We start from the raw sequence: 15398 nt of genomic DNA on the forward strand, positions 1-15398 counted from the left end.
AGCCCATTTTCACAAATGTAAACTTAGTAGCAGAGTCTGGGTTCGCAATTGCGAACCCTGGTCGCAATTGCGAACCCTGGTCGCAATTGCGAACCCTGGTCGCAATTCCCATATCTGCAACCTGCAATTTTATAACTTAGCCGAAAATCTCTCATTTTTCACACTCTTTCAAAACCAAAACACTATTGGGCTTTCAAAGACAACTCTTCTTCCAAATCGATTGTAAGTCAATTTTAACTCATTTTCTTCAATCATTAACATCTTTTCACATGATTTCAACTCAAAATCAATGATTTTCATGGGGGAAATTGACGTTTTGGGTAGAACCTAGGTTTTTCAAAAATTGGGGATTTGGACCTCAATTTGAGGTCCGATTTCGAAAAAAATTATATATTTGGGTTCGTGGGAAAATGGGTAACCGGGTTTTGGTTTGAGGTTTTGACCATGTGGTCCCGAGGGCGATTTTTGACTTTTTGGGTAAAACTTTAGAAAACTCATTTTCATGCATTAGAATTGATTCATTTAGCATTTATTGATGTACTTAAATAACTTGTGGCTAGATACGAGTGAATTAGTGGTAGAATCAAGAGGTAAAGCGATAGTAGAGGCCTGCATTGTGTTCGTGGCATCGAGGTAAGTGTTTGGTCTAACCTTGGCTTGAGAGATTAGGAGTCGAGTCCTATTTACTATGTGGTATTTGTCGAGTACGACGTATAGGCATGGTGACGAGTATTTATATGTTGGTGTCAAGCATGCCCGTGAGTCTTATATTGTGTCTATCATGGCTTCGTTGTATTATTTATGCTTTGATGATGATTTCTATTGTTGGACAAAGTTTGTGGAAGTAATTGAGACATTTGAACATTGAGGAGCATTGACTCAAGTTGTACAATAAAATGTGAAAGTATAAATGGAAATTGAACCTTTTAGAACATTGGCTCAAAGTGGTGAAGTGAGTTGTGAAGTAAAAGTGAAAAAGAGAAGAGAATCATTATATTATCTCCATTGCCGGGATATTGTTGCTTTTCATGTTATCTCCCTTGCTGGGATGTTGATGTTTCTTTTGATGTTATTCCCTTGCCAGGACTTGATTGTTGAACTATTGTTCCCCTGTCGGGATTCTTATTGTAAGTTCATTTATTCCCTTGCCCTATTGTTTGTGGCTGTTGTTTGGGTAAGGAAGAGTGTTAAAGCACGAACGATGATGCCATATATTGTTTTGGTGAGAGAGTGTTAAAGCACGAAGGGTGATGCCGTGTACGATTTGTGAGAAAAGAGAGTAAAGCACGAAGGGTAATGCCATGCCGCACGATGTACCATTCCGTGCCGATTATATTGATTATATGGTGAAGACGAGAGTAAAAGCACGAAGGGTGATTCCATGCACATTTTCATCACTTGATTGCTTTGGTGAGGACGAGAGTAAAAGCACGAAGGGTGATGCCGTGCATTTATTGATTTTTGATTTTTTGATGATATCTGAGATATGTTGTTTCTTTCAATTCCCTGCTGTCTTTCTATTCTAAATTGATAGTTCCCCCGCAGCATGTTACCTCTCTCATACTTGATCGTATATTTCTGTTCTTCTTTTCCGCTGTATATAGTTAAATTGCATAGGTTTATTTGGTAGTCTGGTCCTAGCCTCGTCACTATTTTGCCGAGGTTAGGCTAGACACTTACCAACACATGGGGTCGGTTGTGCTGATATTACACTCTGCACTATGTGCAGATCCCAGAGCAGCAGCATTTGGACCGTAGATTGGGTGGCTGCCTTCAGTCCACGCGAAGATCCAAGGTAGACCTGCAGGCGTTCGCAGGCTCTGGCGTCTCCCTCTATCCCTTTATTCCTGTTTCATTTCCTTAATTCAGAAACAATATATTGTTTGTTTTCAGACTTTGTATGTAGCATTCTTAGATCGTCTGTGGTACTGTGACACCAGTTCTGGGTGGTCGAGGTTCAAATAGTTATATTAGACATATATATTCAGATAATTTACTGCATTTCTTCCGCTTATTGAAATTTTCCGCTGTCCACACGCTTTGGTTTTATAATTGTTTAAGAGTATAAAATGGATAAAGAAGCAATTTGTTCAAATAATTAGCTTGCCTAGCTCACATTAGTAGGCGCCATCAGGACTCCAGAGGGTGGAAAATCCGGATGGTGACAAGTTACAATGAGATATACAAAATATAACCACTTCTGGTAGTTGTATATTTTTTGCAAACTCTGCTAGAGTTTAAGTTGATCTAATAATGTTATCCATATTCTTCAAAATGACATAAATAAGATATATTATAGTAAACATCATTATCAAATCATAACTTTTATTTATGTACAACAATTACATAACCATACTATCTATTACAAACAACAAAAATTAAAATATTTACATTTCTACAGATTCACCACCGATCACATGACTTGTTTCTCCATCTGGGAGTGCAAGGTAATCAACTACATCCAAATGCATGAAGTCTAAATTATCTTGAGAAATAAAATTTGCTTCAGAATTTTTTTTTGTATTCTTTAGGGAGGCTTGATAAAGCTCAACCAGCTGCTTTGGCGTACGATAAGTACGTGACCAGTGCCCTTTTCCTCCACATTATAGCATGCATTTTCTGCATTTGGTGCTTGCACCGCTTCATGCTTTTGTTCCTTCCTTTTCCACTGCTGGTGGTGAGGAGGGTTCTTTGGTGCATTATTATTACCATGATTAAAAAATTTTCCCCGACCACGGCCATGACAATGACTGGGGCCACAACCTCTTCCACGCTTAGCTTGGTGGAAGTTCATCTCGTTCACTTCAGGGAATGGACAAGAACCAGTAGGTCGGCTTTCATGATTTTTCATCAATAGCCCATTATGTTGCTCCGCTACAAGAAGATGTGAGATAAGTTCAGAATACTTTTTGAATCCTATCTCTCGATATTACTGCTGCAAGAGCATATTCGAGGCATGAAAAGTGGTGAAAGTTTTCTCCAACATATTATGATCACTAATATTATCACCAAACATAATTTTAATTGGGAAATAATTCTGAACATTGCAGAATTATACTCACTGATAGATTTAAAATCTTGTAGCCTTAGATGAGTCCAATCATAACATGCATGTGGAAGAACGACCATCTTCAGGTGGTCATATCTATCTTTCAAGTTATTCCACATTATGACTGAATCTTTAATAGTAAGATATTCCATTTTCAGGCCCTCATCAAGGTGATGGTGTAGGAATATCATTTCTTTGGCACAGTCTTGGTTTGATGCCTGATTTTTATCCTTGATGGTGTCTGTCAGACCCATCGCATCAAAATGAATTTCAGCATCAAGCACCCAAGACATGTAGCTTCTGCCCGATATATCCCGTTACAAATTCAAGTTTAGAAAGATTTGACATTATATATAAAAAAAGTTCGTACCTCAGATAATTTTAAAGTATTTGCTCGAGATGACAGAGTCTCGTGCTGATAACGTGTTATAAAATAAAGATTATAAAGTAAAGACAAATATAGAGAGGAACCAATATATTATTCAACTTCAAACTTATGTACATAATAAACTGAAATCTCCTTTATTTATAGAAGAAAGGAAGTTGCTGTGTAAGTTGCTACTACAAGCTGCTACTGTACCAGATATAGATAATCTTCAACTGAGGGTAATATTTATCCATAACGGAGTACCGAAAGGATAAGCTTATTATACCAAGTATGGATAATCTTCTATCGGGGGTAATGTTTATCCATAACGGATATCGAAAGGATAAACTTATTGTACCAGGTATGGATAATCTTCTACCGGGGGTAATGTTTATCCATAATGGAGTATCGAAAGGATAAGCTTATTGTACCCGGTATGGATAATCTTCTACCGGGGGTAATGTTTATCCATAACGGAGTATCAAAAGGATAAGCTTATTATACCCGATATGAATAATCTTCTACCATGAATAATGTTTATTCATAATATAATATATTTATAACACACTTGGTATTTTTGGGGGAAATGTTATTTTTTCTATTTTAACTAATTGTCATATTACATAGCTGCTATAAAAGCATAAATTTCTTCTTTTTTTTTTTCCGGTCATAATATAAAAGCATAAATTTCACTTATCAAGGAGCAGGATCTATGTAGGTCATAGGCTGATAATATTATTTGATATTAATAAGATGTGGATTACCAAAATTTTCTCACTACTGAAAATTTTAAGTAGGCGTTTGGACATAAAATTTGTAATTTTTGAAAAAGAAAGTAATATTTGGAGTTAAATTAAAAAAAAATTGGAATTTAAAATTATGTTTGGACATAAATCTATGTAGGTCATAGGCTAATAATATTATTTGATATTAATAAGATGTGGATTACCAAAATTTTCTCACTACTGAATTTTAAGTAGGCGTTTGGACATAAAATTTGTAATTTTTGAAAAAGAAAGTAATATTTGGAGTTAAATTTAAAAAAAATATTTGGAATTTGAAATTATGTTTGGACATGCATTTCACTTCACAAAATATTGCAATTTTGTGAGTGGGAAAAAAGATTTTTCTAAAAATTGAATTTTGAAAAGCTCATTTTCGAAATATTTTTCAAAAACTTGTAAAATTTCATGGACAAACACATTTTTGAGTGGAAAAAAATTAGAAAAAAAAAAGAATTTTTTATGAACAAACGGGGCCTAAAAGGTCAACAATGCGAAATAATGTAATTTAGATCAGTTTTATTGACACGAGTAAATGCTCAATTCGATTTCATCTATTTCCAAAAGTATTTCCTTTTGGAAATCGTTTTTAGGAATTTCAGAAGTTAGAGAATATTTGATCACTTTATTGGCCTGAAGAAGGATAGATGGCCCTGTTTATTGAGCAGGGATAATGGAGCTTTATTTGCCTGTGAATAAGATGTCGCAAGGCCATTTTTTATATAGCAAAATTGCTATGGCAGTTCAATTGAATCAATGCAAAGATAGTAGTATATAGTTAAATTGCCATAAAAAAACTGGGAGTAACAAAAAAGAAATCTTGAATAATCTTAATTTGCCACAAACAAAACTAACTAGACTATGATTAAGCACTAGTAGTTGTACAGCAGAGAAGGCAACATCATTGTGTTATGCAGACTACAAAGAAGTAAAATACAACAAAGAGAAACTAAAAACTGCAGCACTTAAACAGCAATCCCACCACCTATTCCCCTCAAAGACTCAGTCGCTTGTGAAGGAAAAACCACATTATCATACAGAATTCCTGCAATAGCTGCACCAATGAAAGGTCCAACCCAGTACACTGCTTGATTACCAAAGCTACCTTTGACAACAGCAGATCCAAATGAGTAAGCAGGGTTCATTGATCCCCCAGTAAATGGGCCTGAAGCCATGACGTTTGCTCCCACAATAAGCCCAATTGCCAATGGACCAATTGCTCCGTGGACACAACGCCTAGGATCAGCAGCTGCATAAACTGTGTACACTAAACCAAATGTCATTACCCCTTCGAGCACTGCTCCTCCAAAACCAGTCATGTCGTGCGGAATTCCATGAGTTTGAACTTGCTGCAATGAGTACAAAAAGAGATCAAATATGTAACTTATCAGCAAATTAGAGAAGAATAAACAAGGCTACTCTAGTATGTTGCTAGAACTTACTGTTGCTGGTAACTAAGATTTGTAACACAAGTAAAGGGAAAATATTTTGCAATCATATACTACCCGACTCCGATAAACTAATTCATGGGTGAGAATTGCGCACGATCATTTGAGGAGACAATCAGTGGTTGAGCCAGGAATTTCACTAAGGGGTATTAAAATATAAAAAAGTAAACACATAAAAAAGTTAAAGGGATTCAACATAGAGTATATATATATATATATACATAAAATTAAAATTTTGACCTGACTACACAATGTAATTTTTCGGGTATGGATCCGTCACGGGAGACAACAACATATGTCCTCAATCAATGTGGGACACTTATTGAAGGGGTAAAAGGATGAAAAGAACACAAGCAGAGAAATATCTTGAAATTGAAAGCTCTGAAAACTTACCTGATTAGTGCATTTCAGAACAAGGCAGGCCATGACAGAACCAAGCATCTGAGAAATCCAGTAGAATATGGACATGGGAATACTTATATGGCCTCCTATAGCCATTCCGAACGTGACAGCCGGATTCACGTGACCGCCCGAGATATTGGCTGATATATACACAGCCACGGACAATGCAAATGCATTTGCAACGGCAACTGCCACTAGGCTAGATGGATCTGATGTCGCATCAGGCGTCATTTTCCCTGTCAATATAAAGTTGCACAACTCAAAGTCAAACTACATTTTAACTCAAGCCATCATATAATAATACATTACTACTAGGATTGTAGAAAATCCTGGTAAGTACTCAAAACATTTCTTGATAATCATTATGTTTTTTAATAAAATAAAAGAGAAGAACTCACTGGTAGACATGGCAGCGCCGGCAGCGGCAAAGACGAAAATGAAAGTGGAGAGAAACTCTGCGACATAGGATCGGAGGGCATTGGGAGTGACAGAGTGCTGCAAGCGGGAAGCAAGGGACGCCATTTAATGATGATCTAGTCTAGTCTAGTCTGTCTAGAAGAATTAGAAGAAGTTGAATTCAATTTGCTCCAAGCGGGAACTTCTATTCAACTATTCTCAAAGAAAACGACCAAATGAAATGACGGTTGAGTGGTTTCCAAAAGCTTATATAGGAGTTACTACTTACTAGGATTTACTGGATGCAACGATTCCTGAAGGATTTCCATTCAAATATTAACCGCCAATACAAGTGGCTTTTTCGGCTTAAGTGCCGTTCTTTTCTCTCTAAATTATAAAATTGACCATTTAGGGCAAGTGCATAGCTAGTCATTCTCAAGGATGCTATTTAGAGATTAGCCAATACTTATTTTGTCCTGAAATTTTAAACAAAAGATCTCAACTTGGGACAATTCAGGACATTTTTGCCCGGTAATTTGAACTAAAAAACTAAAATTCAGGATGCATTGGCTAATTCTTAAATAACAGCTCATTAAAGTGGCTACCTGGTGTCATTTCTACCCATTTTGGGCACTTGGCTGTTCAAAAAATGGACCATCAAAATTTTTGTTTCACAGAGGCCATTAAGATCAGCAGCTTCAGGAGGGAAAAAAAGAAGAAGAGAGATCCATCTTTTTACACTGACGTAACTAAAATAAGGATATGATAAATGAACATAAAATACATTGGCAAGTTCAAATAAAAACGTCAATTAAAGAGATGACGACAGTAATTCAATATCATAAGGTTTCGTAGTGTCCAAAATTGTGCATTAAATTAAATACGTGTCTGGGATGGGGAGACAAGAACGAAGAGCTCATCCCGTGGCGTATTGTGTTGCTATTGTGTGAAGGATTATTAATGTCCAAATTGTATTTACATAGTGAAAAGTCTAGTTTCAAATACTTATAAGGAGTAACAAAGTTTCAAAATAGCAGGGCGAAAAGTGGCTATTTCTGCGCTTCAGCAAATAAAAGGCTATGATTTGGAAAGAATTTATTGGGCCAAAGAGGCCCATTATATCATGGGTCGGGATTCAACCGGAGCGGGTCACCAGTATGAATGTCAAACAGGTTCTATAGATGTTTAATTTTTGTGCTATCGGAGAAAAATGGCAGCTGGAGAGGAAGTAAAACAACTGGAAGATTGCACAGTCGCCAAGTCAGTTTCCTTCTCTTTTTCAATATCGAATTTTCTAGGTCCCTTTTTTTGTGTTCTGTATAGAAATTTGACGTTCTTGTATCTGGAAATTTTCTGAAACAATAGGCATGTTTCCCCCCCAATACTTTTAGCCTGTTAGGACAGTAGAAAAGTGATTTTTCTAGAAATTTTCTATGCTTCTCCCTTCAGAAAACCTAACTTAAAGGATGTCAAATTGGCTAAGGGGAAAATTGGTAACAATTTCAGTACTCGATTTTCATTCTTTATCATCTCAAAAAATACTTGAGAATCAAATTAATAAACTATATCCACAATGCTAAAACATTTTCCTCTCCATTTTATTAAGTTGGACTCTAAAGGCATCACTAGAATTGCAACCAGGGTGTGACCTACCGGTCAATGAGTATTCCACATGAAGCTGGAATGAAGATCATGAATACTAGGGTTGAAATCCCGGCAGAGGCAGAAAACTTAGGTCAATTTTTCCATCTCCCTAAACCTTAGTTGAATAGTCGAGGTGTGTGCAACAATAACAAACCCAGTGTACTCCCACAAATAGGGGAGTGTAGTCCTACAATGAAGATCATGAATACTGGGGTTCAAATCCCGGCAGAGGCAGAAAACTTAGGTCAATTTTTCCATCTCCCTAAACCTTAGTTGAATAGTCGACGTGTGTGCAACAATAACAAACCCAGTGTACTCTCACAAATAGGGGTCTGGGGAGGGTAGTATGTATGTAGCCTTATCCCTACCTTAGTCGAGGTGTGTGCAAGTTAAGTTATAAAATCATGTTTCACCAAAATTAAAAAACAAACATAATGGAGTAACATACCTAAAAAAATATTGAGGGTGTCAAGAAGAAGGCTACCTACCTTAAAATTAAGGGAAGTCGAACCTTGTTTTAATTTGGGAGAGAGATAGTTTTAAAGAGGCATTGAGGCTGTCCTTCCATTCCATTTTCCTTTTTGGTCTGTCAAAAAGATTTGATCTATTTCCTTGTATGATTCTTTTTTCTTCAACGATTTCAACAAATATAAGCTAACCTATTTCATGTGACATTTTAGTATTTTACCAATGGATCTTCACTTTTTGACATTTGGTGCCACCATTTTAAACACTTGTTTTATCGAACATATTACTCTGGATAACCACATGGGTCTAAGTAGGTCATGCTTAGATGCTGAGGTAGTACCAAATATAAGTGCTTTTATTCAATAGGAAGATTTGCTTAATGTCAAAGAAAAGGGCAAGAAAGAACAGTGCTATCTGTATAATTTGTTGTGCTGCATCCCCATTACAGGAGCCATGAATTCAAACAAGGAGATAATTTTTTTTTACAGGAATGTCACGCCTGGGATTTGAACTTATGACCTAAAGCAATTTTTGATCCCCCTTTGCCATTGCACTACCATTTTCCTTACGCCAAAGGGATTCAACAGTTTATATATGACAAAAGAAATTAATTGGGACGAAAGAGATTCAATTGAATCCCCTTGCTCCACCCCTGCACACCCCTCTCGTTGCCATATGTAGCTCCTGTGTAGGGTTATCATGCCTTGTACTGCAGATGATAGCAGTATCATTACATCATGTGGTGAAATGGTAAATTATGAGAAAACATTATGATGGATGAGATTTCTCCACACGTGATCTGGTCAAATATCTTAGACAAAATACATAGTTTACCCATCAACCTCGCAGCGAGATCCATGTTACACATCTCTCTTTTACGGAAAACCTTTTATACACTCAATCTTTCAAAAGTGTGTCAAAGACACACTACTTTTGACCAGATAGCACTTGTGTGTTTACACACAAAAAAAGCGCGTGAAACCCGTAAAAAATCCCACTTTTTGTCTCCCCTCCCCACATGAACCCCTCCCCCTCCCTCTGGTCTTCTTCTCCCCCCTCCCCCTCATTTTCTTCCCCAAATAGAATTTTTGAAAGAACATAACAATTTTAGATCTAAAATTGAGCGGATTTTGTTGGTTTATTGTCCAAATATTGTGAAAACTATTTATTTGTGATAGATTTAAAAGCTTTAATAGTAATGTTGAAGGTTTGGTGAAAAAATCTACAATCCACCATTGTTGGGGTATCGAAAAAAACTTGAAAATTCAATTGGGTCTTGTTGATTATTGGGTTATTGAACTCAATTTGTTGCTCGATTATTTTCGGCTAGTTGTTTAGATAATGTGGTTGAATTTTGGTGGTGTTGGAAACTTTCTCACAAACAACCATGATAGTAGCAACAATGTGCTTAAGATAGAAAATGGAAAGATGAAGCAGATGAGTTTTAATTTTAATTTCTAATATTTATTTTTCGTTTTTAAAGTCAATGATACGTGTCGCGACCCTATTAGGACGTGACTTTCACGTTATCTGAAAAATTGGTCAAGCACAAAAGTGGTGTCTTAGACACACTTTTGAAAGATTGAGTGTGTAAAAGGTTTCCCGTGAAAGAGAGGTGTGTAACGGGGATTTCGCTGCAAGTTTGATGGGTAAACTATATTGCCAATATCTTATGTGCTCTGTCTTCCAAAGTGGCTATTGCTCCATTTTAGCATACATATGTATATCTTTCTTTTCTATCAGACATATGTTATTTGAAAATAAACTTTCATGAGCTTCCCGTGATTTTCGTATTGTATAAAATCACAGTCACGTTAATCTTGTCATTTGAAGTATCTTTCTTTGATAGAATTCAGTCTCTCTTCCACCTTTCTCATTTTAAGTATTTTCTAGCCCTGAACATATCAAGGATTTTTTTCAGCCGTTAGGAGCTTGTGTGATGATTTTCTCCTAGGTAAACTTTTTGAAGGAAAAAGGGTAAAAAGTTGGAATAGTATTGACCTCCATTAGGATTGCAGTTGTGGCATAATTTCTCATATGTATTAAGCAGTTATATATCCCTCTTCCGTTGTATTCTTAAAATCAACAACGGAAAATTCATTAGTCATCAACATCTCTGTGTATCTATCATGAGGAGAACTTGAAATTTGTGCTCTTAATAATTGTTTTTCTCCCTGGAGAACCGCATGTATCTATCATGGGAGAAGATGAATTCGTGCTATTGATACTATATTTTGTTGAAATTGGTATAATCATGAATGCTTATATATGGGTCGTGTTGCTTGTCTTATTTATTCTAGTAGGAGTTTTTCTTGTCTTGATATTTGAGTTATTGCAGTGCTTTGGGTACATGGGTTTTCTCTATAGCCGGTGCATTGCTTGCAATTCCAGTGGGCATAAAACGGAAATCTTTGGGACCCCTTGTATTCTTTGGAACAACTGGTACGATGCTAGATATAATTATGGGAATCAATGCCTGTGAAAGAGAACATGCAGAACACCAAATGAAACTTTTGGAAGAAGCACAAAGATCTGCAGCCGTTGATCCCTTGGCTGATGATGCAACCGAACATTGATGGCATTTAGGTCGTCTGGACTTTGGCTTCAACGGTTGGCCATCAGTTTACGGTTTACCTGGCTTGTAACTTCGATATTCTCATTTGCTGAAAAGAGGTCAAATAATGTATTGTGATGTGGCTTCAAAACTATTTTCTCTTAGTAAGCTTTCTATTAGTAACCATGTAGAAGTCCAGAGAACACTTCATTACGGCCTGATGGTTTTCAAGTTACTGTTTAATTGTTTTCATGCCTTGCTTTTTGGTTTACATCCTTGTATTTGGGAGAGAAAAGAAGTTCACAGAACCTCTTACTCTATATTATAGCACCAAAATCAGGAAGTCAAACTAAATCGATTAAAAAGGTTTGGTTTGATTTGATGGTACTTTTAAAACTTTATATATTGTTAAGAAATAGCTCAAAGTAATAATATAAAATATAAGAAAATAGATAAGAATATAGAGAGCAAGAGATATGAGATTTTTATTTCTTTCATGTATTCACGTATTTTTTAAGTATCTACAATATCACGAGAGGTACTCGAATAGATCGGCGCCAGGGGATTCGTTCTCTCGAAGGAGTTGGCTCGAGCAAGGGTGGACGAGCGCGATGCTCGGTCACTTCTTACTGACGTCACGGAAAGCGAATCTGGGACTGGTAGGATGTAGCCTTCTGGAGCGGAGCGTAGATTTTGCCGCTTTTCCATTTTGTATTTGACATTCGCTGAGCATGTTTGTAGATGGAGAGCGGACCTTTTGTTCTCATCCTCTATTTATAGTATTACATAGAGGTATACAAAAGAATGCCATAGACATGAAATTAAGCATTTGAGATTATGGAGGAAGATTATGGGGCGGTTATGGAAGTATAAGAATTACAACCATAAGTATTAGAGTAGTGGGAGTTATGGAGATAATGGAGAAGAGTGAGTATTACTCCTTTTTGAGTTATGGACATCCATCATTAGATAATTATTTATAATACTCCCCCTTGGATGTCCATAGATAATGTGCCTCATTAAAACCTTACTAAGAAAAAAATTCCGTGGGAAAAAATCTTAGTGAAGGAAAAAGAGTACACATATTTTGTAATGCACCTTGTTTGCTGCCTTGTTAAAAACCTTGCTAGGAAAACCCATGAGATAAAACCTCAGCTAAGGAAAAAAGAGTGCAACATGTATCTTACTCCCCCTGATGAAAACATCACTTTACTTTTCGGAAATGACGCATTCCAATCCCGTATGCCAGCTTCTCAAATATTGAGGTTGGTAATGATTCATTGAACAGATCCACCAAATTATCAATCAAATAAATTTATGGAACATCTATATCACCAATATGTCAAAGATCATGTCTGGAAAAAACTTTGGTAAAATGTGCTTTTATTTTGTCTCCTTCGATAATCCTTCTTTCAATTGAGCTATGCATACAATATCATCTTCAACGTAATTAGAATCTTATTGAATATCATAATATGATAGTACCCTCACAAACAAATAGATTATCTGAACTACGAACTATGCCCTGAATTTGTATAACCAAACCTTGACAATATTTGTTAGAATAAACAAATTTATATCAAGGATTCCTTTTGCAATATAACACTAATCGTATTTCAATGTCTCCACATAGGAGTAAAACTATATCTTGCAAGTATATTGTTATACTCATGATTCTAACAAGATGCATTAGTGCACCAGTTACACTAAACACAAAAATAAATCATATACGCCATGATTGCTCTAATCCACATAAGGATTTGCTGAAACTTTATTTAATAAATTTCTTGGGAACCTTAATATGCTTCAGAACAATTTAAATCCTTCAAGGATTTTCATTATACGCATATCAAATGTACTATCAGACCAAAACCTGAAATGACTGCATTCACCACAGGAGAACATGTCTCTATATAATCTATGTCCGGATATTTATAAATCTTTATGTGCCACATGTCGGCTTTATGTTCATTTAACTTTTCATTTTTTCAGGTGAAGTCAATTTTCATTGCGTATTTTTATTTGGCCAATCATTTATTCTCAACAAATTCCATGACAGATTTGAGCTCAAGATCCTCGTCAAAATTAATAATATTGAGCACTACATTATATCAACAATATCGTCGACGATCACTTTATATCGGTTCCATTATTACCCAATAAAGACATAATTTATTGAGATCTCTTTATCTCATTATTTTTAGGTACCTGAGTCTCTCCCATGAGTTCTTATGAAGTGTTATGTCGTGGTGCTCTTCTTATGGCCATCTTGATCATTTGCTCATCTCCTTCTTCAAGGAGTTTTATTTTTGGAACCGATTAGTCTATTACGCTTTATGCGTGCCATAATGATAGATTATATGAGTCCACCAAACTATAGAGTACCTGGTCCTCTATGAGTTTTACTGAGAATACTAATGAAACAATAAGTAAATGAGACACGGGATTTTTACATGAAAAAATTCCACACAAGGGGACAAAAACCACGACCTACACTTGTAGGCTTTCAACTTCACTAACTTGGAAACACTCTATTATAAGCCACTTTGTAATGACTCTATTACAAAGACTTCAACTCAACTAACTTGTGATACTCTTACCACAGCCACTTTGTCACTCACTAGTTACAAAGACTTTAACTTATGACTAACTCTAGTCACAACACAAACTTAGAAAGTTTATGGTTTTACACGTGGGTTCCTAAGCAACGCTTCTACCTAAGCAACTTAGGAATTACAATAAGAACAATCACAAAGTTACAACTCAACTAAGGACAACAAAATACTAGATTTAGGAACTGGTCCGTAGTAGCGTTTAACTTTGTTCTTCAAGCTCTTGAGAATTGAGTTCACTGTGTTCAGAAGGCTTGAATGCTTGAAGTAAATTGTCAAGTGTTCAAGTGATGTTTTGTTATAAGGCTCTTGTTAATACACCCTTGATGATATCATTTGAATGATGTAAGCACTCGGTAGGTCAAAAACAAGTGACTGCAAAACTACTGCACTGTGTGAACTGTTTCTGTGGCAGTCACTTTTCAGCTGGGCACAATTGACTTTCGTACTGCTGTTAGGGAAACACAAGGGATTAGGTCCTTGACTTATTTCTTCATTTTCTACATTTGCAGTAGTTCACATTAGCTGGAGTCCAGGCTGGAATCCGTTCATTTGTAATGTGTACCAAGTGTGTTAGGTTCCCTATATGGTTCTTGACAATAAGTTTGTTAGATCATCAAAACATAAGGCAAAGACATTGAAAACCCATCAATTTCCCCCTTTTTGATGATGACAAACTTAGACATTGATACCATGTATTTAGAGCAAAGAAAACCAGATGATGTAACAGGAACTTTACAAGTTCCCCCTGACTTTATACTTCCCCTTTAATCAGAGCCTTGATTCAATTTCCCCCTTTTGGCATCATTAAAAAGACCCAAGCAGGCAAACAATATAAAGAAGTCTAGCCTAGCTAACTCATGCCACATATGTGCACACAACATGATAGAGAAGAGAAACAGAGAGTACAAACAATGAGATAATAAAAGAGGATAGATGTTATATATATAAAACATATGCCTTTGCTTAAAAAGCAAAGTCAGAATTGGACTGTTAAAAATGGGAGCAGTACTGTTACATCCCAACCACATCAAAAGAAAAGAAACAAAACACCTGCCAAGTCATAAAAACTAAAAAGAGACAATCCAGAAATTGGTCACTGAAGGGGTCACTTAGGGGGCACTAGGAGTAGAGGGCTTGGAAGCTGCAGCAAGAGTTTGGAAAACTAGGTCTATTCGGGCATTGGCCGACTTTTGCTCATTGAGCAGTTCTGCTTTCAGGTTCTCCACTTGTGTCCTGAGATCAACATTCTCTTTTGTCAAATGAGCCACTTCATCATTTGACTCCGAAGCCCCTTGGGCTTGCTGACCTTCCAGGATAGCATTCCTAGCCTTCAACCTTCGAATCTCCTCAGTTGCACTATTTTGAGCATTAATGAGCTGTGAGATGGTTGATGTACTGCCTATTGTCACACCTCCTTTTTACCTACCCCCCGAGAAGGTAGTATAAGGGAGTTTTTTCCAATTTAAGGACTATCGCAATGGAATTTATTTATTAAAGATTCAGAGTCACCACTTGGGAGATTTATGGTGTCCCAAGTCACCGGTTTAAATCTCGAATCAAGGAAAGGGTTGACTCTGTATTACAGTTCGCGAACCATAAATCTGGGTAAGGAATTCTGTTAACCCGGGAGAAGGTGTTAGGCATTTCCGAGTTCCATGGTTCTAGCACTGTCG

The 15398-nt window shown here is 36.4% G+C and overlaps 1 protein-coding gene across 1 annotated transcript; it reads right to left on the reverse strand.

Annotated features, from left to right (window-relative positions):
* Positions 1-5043: 5043 nt before the first annotated feature.
* LOC107806253 (putative aquaporin TIP5-1) lies at positions 5044-6685 on the reverse strand. Its single transcript, XM_016630375.2, has 3 exons — positions 6447-6685; positions 6040-6284; positions 5044-5547 (listed from the first exon to the last, which is right to left on the reverse strand). Exons 1-3 carry the CDS (start codon positions 6568-6570, stop codon positions 5164-5166), a joined length of 753 nt encoding a protein of 250 aa, XP_016485861.1. The 5' UTR covers positions 6571-6685; the 3' UTR covers positions 5044-5163.
* Positions 6686-15398: the final 8713 nt, after the last annotated feature.

The sequence above is a fragment of the Nicotiana tabacum genome, chromosome 6 (assembly GCF_000715075.1).
Source record: "Nicotiana tabacum cultivar K326 chromosome 6, ASM71507v2, whole genome shotgun sequence".
Classification (NCBI taxonomy): domain Eukaryota; kingdom Viridiplantae; phylum Streptophyta; class Magnoliopsida; order Solanales; family Solanaceae; genus Nicotiana; species Nicotiana tabacum.

What these genes read in the sequence shown, in the direction of transcription:
- LOC107806253 (XM_016630375.2), bottom strand. Translation starts at nt 6,570, where the DNA reads ATGGCGTCCCTTGCTTCCCGCTTGCAGCACTCTGTCACTCCCAATGCC. An exon ending in CGGCGCTGCCATGTCTACCA is followed by an intron (nt 6,285 to 6,446) that starts GTGAGTTCTTCT and finishes TTATATTGACAG; the next exon opens with GGAAAATGACGCCTGATGCG. An exon ending in TTCTGAAATGCACTAATCAG is followed by an intron (nt 5,548 to 6,039) that starts GTAAGTTTTCAG and finishes TACTCATTGCAG; the next exon opens with CAAGTTCAAACTCATGGAAT.